This window comes from Dacryopinax primogenitus (assembly GCF_000292625.1).
Source record: "Dacryopinax primogenitus strain DJM-731 SS1 chromosome Unknown DACRYscaffold_9, whole genome shotgun sequence".
NCBI classification, from domain to species: Eukaryota; Fungi; Basidiomycota; class Dacrymycetes; order Dacrymycetales; family Dacrymycetaceae; genus Dacryopinax; species Dacryopinax primogenitus.
Genome location: NW_024467206.1, coordinates 562,974 through 568,351, shown reverse-complemented (window position 1 = coordinate 568,351; position 5,378 = coordinate 562,974). Strand labels below are relative to the sequence as shown.

The window sequence follows — 5,378 nt, the reverse complement described above, 5'->3', positions numbered from 1 at the left end:
TGTATGACATATTCCAATTCGATTGTGTTTTAATATGGTGCCAGGGAGTTCTTGGCAGCAGCCACCCTGGATTTCTTCTTCTTTATCTCCATCTCTTTTCTTGTCTTCCAACAACATTTATTTCTAAGGGCCAGGTCATCTTAATCATGAACTACATTGTGCATTGAAATAAGAGCAGGAAAATAGGTTGAGTTCCTTGGTTCATGTGATCAATGTTGGGTACATGGAGGCCAAAAAAAAGCAGTCCGGAAGGTCAGATAATTTCCATATTGAGAACAACTCCCAATGCAAGGCCAGTGACGGGGTCCTACTTTGCATGCTGTGCAAAAGACCCTTAGTTTGGCTCCGGCCGACCGGCACGGATGCTAAAAAGAAAATTCCGCACTTAAGCGAACTAGGCCCTTCCGGCTTTCCATACTGTAGAGGTGGGAGAAGGTGAGGGAAACACGTGCTCGAAGAAGACGGAAGATGTTACATTCAAAGGATTGATATTGTTAAAAGTCTAGACAACGAACTATGTAGAAGGACAGTATATCGTACGCGTATTCATAGCTCCACGCTTGTAGCATGTGTGTGGCTGGCGGGGAAGGCGCAGAGTGAACATGCTGTTCCTCACTGATAAGCCATGTACGATACTTTCGATATCCTCAACGGGGTATGATATTCCCAAAAATATCGCACGATGCGACTGTCATCATGGAGAGAGAGATGCACCGGTACGGCGACGTCCCTGTGTCTTGGCAGAGAGGATAAAAATAGCATTCCAGTCGTCGTCAGTGGTGAGAGAGTTAGACATTCCAAGTCATGACAGGAATTGTAGTCATTCCAAGTCATTCCAAGCCACTGTAATCATATATTGATCGCTGGTCCCGGGTTAATAACGAGGCCAAAATGGGGAAGCATCCACCGGGTCAACCAATCAGAGAGCGCGTGTTTCGGTCAGGGGATCGGTGTCCATTTCATGAGAACGGGGGCCGTGAACACGTCATTACTCGATTGTCTCTCACTGTATATCGATCGAGAATGAGCGCGCGTGCTGCTGTCTATCTGTGCCCTGTTCACTCAAGGGCCAAAAACCCACGAATTTCTTACCGTGGATCTCTGCCCTGTCGGCATAATTCGTAAGCGAACGCATACGCGTATTTCATCGTGCCACGCACCGATACCTTTCTCAGATCTCCCACATATTCAACATGGACATCTACAGCGCAGCACTTGCTCATGATATATACACCGAGCGTTTCCTTGTTTGATACTGTGGTTGCTCTCTGCTATCTAGTCACCGTCAGCTTCTCTCTCTGCACCTTTGAGGGTAAGAGCGATGGACAGTCCCTCGAATGAGAAATCGCCAGTGCCCCCAGACCCGGACACAAGCTCACCAGCGCCCAAGAAGAAACGGCGCAACTTCCTGTATCGCTTGTATAGACCTGACCCTGCCCCGCCCGCTTTTGGAAAAGGCACCATCGTCCCTGATATACGATCGAAGTACGCTCTCCTACTACTGTGTTCTGTGTGTTGTGCTGACGTAAGTGCAGCATACTATCTAGGGTAACGGTGCAATGGTTGACTCCCCTGCTGGCTGTGGGATATACGAGGCCTATTGAGGAAGATGGTAAGTCCCTCCCTCTCCCTACAGAGTACTTCGTTGACCCCTCATAGACCTTTGGGAACTTGACGACGCTCGTCTCGCACACACCGTCGCCGACAAGCTCGAGCAAAACTTCTACTCCCGCTGTCCGCCCGAAAAGCGCCCTGCCTTCTTGCGTGCTAAGGCTGCTGCTGCGGGAGAAGGGGAGGAAGGGAAGATCACCCCCACCAGTACGAGCACGGCTGCTCGCCCGTCGGGGGAGCATGATCTCGAGAAAGGCGGTGCCTCTGAGCAGCCCCCGCACAAGTCTTCCCTCGGCAGGAAGGGGAAGTCCAAGCCCCGAGCAAAAAAGGAGATCACCGACTCCTCCCTTATCCTCGCTCTCAACCGTACGTTCTTCTGGCGCTTTTGGCCCGCAGGCATCCTCAAGCTTGTCGGGGATACGCTCAACACTACCACTCCGCTGGTGAGCAAGGCACTTATCACGTACATCACTCAGGCGTATGTGTACTACCGCGATCCGGAAGCGCCGCCCCCTCCTAGCGTGGGCTATGGTGTGGGATTGGCAGTTGCGTTGTTCGTGATGCAGGAGGCGAGCAGTATATGCCAGAACAACTATATGCAGTGGAGCATGCAGACTGGGTTCTTGATTCGCACATCCGTACGTCCTCCCCTCACCCCCCAATGACCACCACTAACCTCCCGGCAGGTCATCTCCAACATCTTCCGCAAATCGCTCCGGCTGTCTGGCAAAGCCCGCCTCACGCACAGCACCGGCCAAATAACGACCATGATCTCCGCGGACGCAACGCGCATGGACATGGCCTCCGGGTTCGCGCACAACCTGTGGGTCTCCCCGATTCAGATCCTCGTCGGTATCGGCCTGCTTATTGCCAACCTTGGGTACTCGGCGCTCGTCGGTCTTGGAGTGTTGATCATTGGTTTCCCACTGCAGGGGTATCTGGTGAAGATGATCTTTGGTGCTAGGAGGAGGGCGGTCATGCTCACAGACCAGAGGGTGCGGCTAATGCAAGAAGTGAGTCTCTCCTCGCTCATCACCTGACTCCACTCTTACATCTGTTGTGCGCGGTAGATCCTCGCAGGTATCCGCGTCATCAAGCTCTTCGTGTGGGAGGCGTTTTATGGTCGCAAGATAGACGATATCAGGGAGAAGGAACTAAGGAATATCCGGATTATGGCACTGTCCCGCGCTTTTATGTCTTCGGTCGTAGCGTTCATCCCGATCGCTGCCTCCATTCTGTCTTTCGTGAGTCGACACTCTTCATTCCCATTCAGAAAGTGCTGAGCAAGCCTCCAGATCACCTATGCCCTCTCCCATCACGCCCTAGAACCCGCGATCATCTTCTCCTCCCTCCAATACTTCAACATCATCCGCGCTCCTCTCATCTTCCTCCCGCTCGTCTTCACCGTCTGTACAGACGCATACATCGCCCTCGGCCGAATCGGTAAGATGCTCACAGCGGAGGAACTCGAGGAACCCTATTCCGTGGATCTGGATGCGGAGCTGGCAGTGGATGCGGAGGGGGAGTTCGTCTGGGAGAGCGTGGAGAAGCCGGATGATAAGTCCACGGGGGCGGGAAAGGGAGGAAGGGGTGGGAGAGGAGGTGCCATGGGCAGGGGTGGGGGGCACGCAGGTGCCAAAACGGGAATGAGCAGGGAAGAGGCAAAGAAGAAGAAAGCGGAGGAGGCGAAGAAGAAGGCTGAAGAGAAAGCGCGCAAGAAGGAGAATAAGGAGAGGAAAAAGAAGGGCTTGCCCCCGCTTGAGGAGGAGAAGGAGGAGAACCCGAATGGGAGGAAACCGTTTGCTCTCAAGGATATCAAGTTGAAGGTCCCGAGAGGGAGCTTCATCGCTATTGTGGGTAAGGTTGGGAGCGGCAAGTCGTCTTTGCTCCAGGCGCTTATCGGAGGTGAGCTCGTATTGTTCTGGTGCTTGGAGCTGGCGTTGATCGTTGCTCATCTCAGAGATGCGCCGTACTCGCGGTCATGTCGTCTATGGCGGTTCGACAGCCTACGTCCCCCAAGCAGCGTGGATCATCAACGCCACCCTGCGAGACAACGTCACGTTTGGCAAACCCGACGATGCGGAAAAGTTTGACGCCGTATGTCATGCCTGTGCGCTCACGGCAGATCTTGACATGCTCCCGAATGGGGAGATGACCGAGATCGGCGAGAAGGGGATCAACCTCAGTGGTGGACAGAAGGCGCGAGTGTCCCTCGCCAGGGCAACGTACTCCGACGCGGACATCGTCTTACTTGACGATCCGCTCAGCGCGGTGGACGCGCATGTGGCGAACCATATTCTTGATAACTGTTTGCTGAGAGGACCGCTGGCGAACAAGACGCGGATTTTGGTCACCCATGCCTTGTATGTATTGCCCCATGTGGATCATATCCTTCATGTAGAAGAAGGGCGGATCACGGAATCTGGCACTCATGAGGTCAGATAAAGTTGAAGGGTGGTTCTGATGTTAGCTAACATGTTACCCTAGGAATTGTTGAGCAACGGGAAAGGCTTTGCTGAACTTATGGAGGAGTTTGGTAGCCAGCAGCAGCAAACAAAGGTCGAAGAGGAAGAGGAGAAGAAAGCTGCCAAACCCGGAGAAACGAAGGCCAACACCAAAGGCCCCAAGCTGATGCAGGAAGAAGACCGGGAAACGGGGCAAGTTTCCACAAAGGTTTACACCGAGTGGCTCCAAGCCGCCGGATCTATCCTCTGGGCTCCTGGCATTCTGGCCATCATTGCCCTTGGTCAAGCCGCATCCGTTGGAAATAACTTGTTCCTCGGGTTTTGGACGAATAACAGCTTCGCTAACTTTAGCCAGTCGGGATACATGGGCCTATACGCTGGGCTTGGTGCTGCTCAGGCGTTGTTCGCGTTCCTCGGGGCCTTTGGTTTCAGGTACGGTCGCGTGCCGCTGTGAAGATGGAGTGAACTGATTCGGTTTAGTTTGGCATCTATTGCAGCTGGAAGGAAGCTGTACGCGACAGCTCTCATGAGAGTGTTCAGGGCACCTGTGTGGTTCTACGACACTACTCCTCTGGGACGGATAGTAAATCGGCTTGCGAAAGATGTAGACGTCATGGACAATCAGCTGGCTCAGTCATTCTATCAGGTTCGTTACCGATAACCTAGGGTATGCGCACTTATTTACACGATTCTTCAGCTCTTAAGTACCGCCGCATCCGTTGTTGGCACTGTCTTCCTCGTGTTCTACACCTATGCGTACCTCGGAATCATCTTCGTCCCTCTGCTGTTCTTGTACTGGGCCGCATCTACCTTCTATCGCCGAACATCGGTCGAAGTGAAGCGCATGGACTCTATTCTGCGTTCCAACCTGTACGCCTCCTATTCTGGTATGTTATATTCACAATGTGTGCGTTCGTATGCTGATGTTCCTCAGAAACGCTGACAGGACTAGCCACTGTTCGCGCATATCGAGAACAGGTATTGCCAGTGTCTTACGCAATACAACGATCGTACTGACATGCTCTTCCAGCAACGATTCGTGACGACAACCGAACACGCGATAGACGTAGAAAACAGGGCCTACTTTATGACCATTACCTTGCAGAGGTATGCAGCATATTCTGAAACCCCTATGAATCGTAAGCTGATTCTCGATTGAGGTGGCTCGGTATGCGACTTGACTTCCTTGGAAACTGCCTCATCCTCGGAATTGGCCTGTTTTCTGTCGGATTCCGTAACACCGTCGACCCATCGAAGGCTGGTGTTGTGCTTTCCTACACTCTGTCCAGTATGTCATCGTAT

At 52.8% G+C, this 5,378-nt stretch overlaps 1 protein-coding gene across 1 annotated transcript in view; it reads left to right on the top strand.

Annotated features, from left to right (window-relative positions):
• Positions 1 to 1,252: 1,252 nt before the first annotated feature.
• The window catches only part of DACRYDRAFT_22209 (uncharacterized protein), a gene marked incomplete at its 3' end in the record, with an annotated part of 5,720 nt that continues 1,594 nt past the window's right edge, over positions 1,253 to 5,378 (top strand). The window contains exons 1-13 of the mRNA XM_040772727.1: positions 1,253 to 1,485; positions 1,536 to 1,612; positions 1,660 to 2,249; positions 2,298 to 2,624; positions 2,682 to 2,855; positions 2,907 to 3,516; positions 3,572 to 4,047; positions 4,099 to 4,508; positions 4,557 to 4,722; positions 4,774 to 4,963; positions 5,011 to 5,054; positions 5,107 to 5,183; positions 5,237 to 5,364. Coding sequence (XP_040628731.1) covers positions 1,322 to 1,485; positions 1,536 to 1,612; positions 1,660 to 2,249; positions 2,298 to 2,624; positions 2,682 to 2,855; positions 2,907 to 3,516; positions 3,572 to 4,047; positions 4,099 to 4,508; positions 4,557 to 4,722; positions 4,774 to 4,963; positions 5,011 to 5,054; positions 5,107 to 5,183; positions 5,237 to 5,364 — 3,433 coding nt within the window. The 5' untranslated portion in view covers positions 1,253 to 1,321. The remainder of the gene's footprint in view (positions 1,486 to 1,535; positions 1,613 to 1,659; positions 2,250 to 2,297; positions 2,625 to 2,681; positions 2,856 to 2,906; positions 3,517 to 3,571; positions 4,048 to 4,098; positions 4,509 to 4,556; positions 4,723 to 4,773; positions 4,964 to 5,010; positions 5,055 to 5,106; positions 5,184 to 5,236; positions 5,365 to 5,378) is intronic.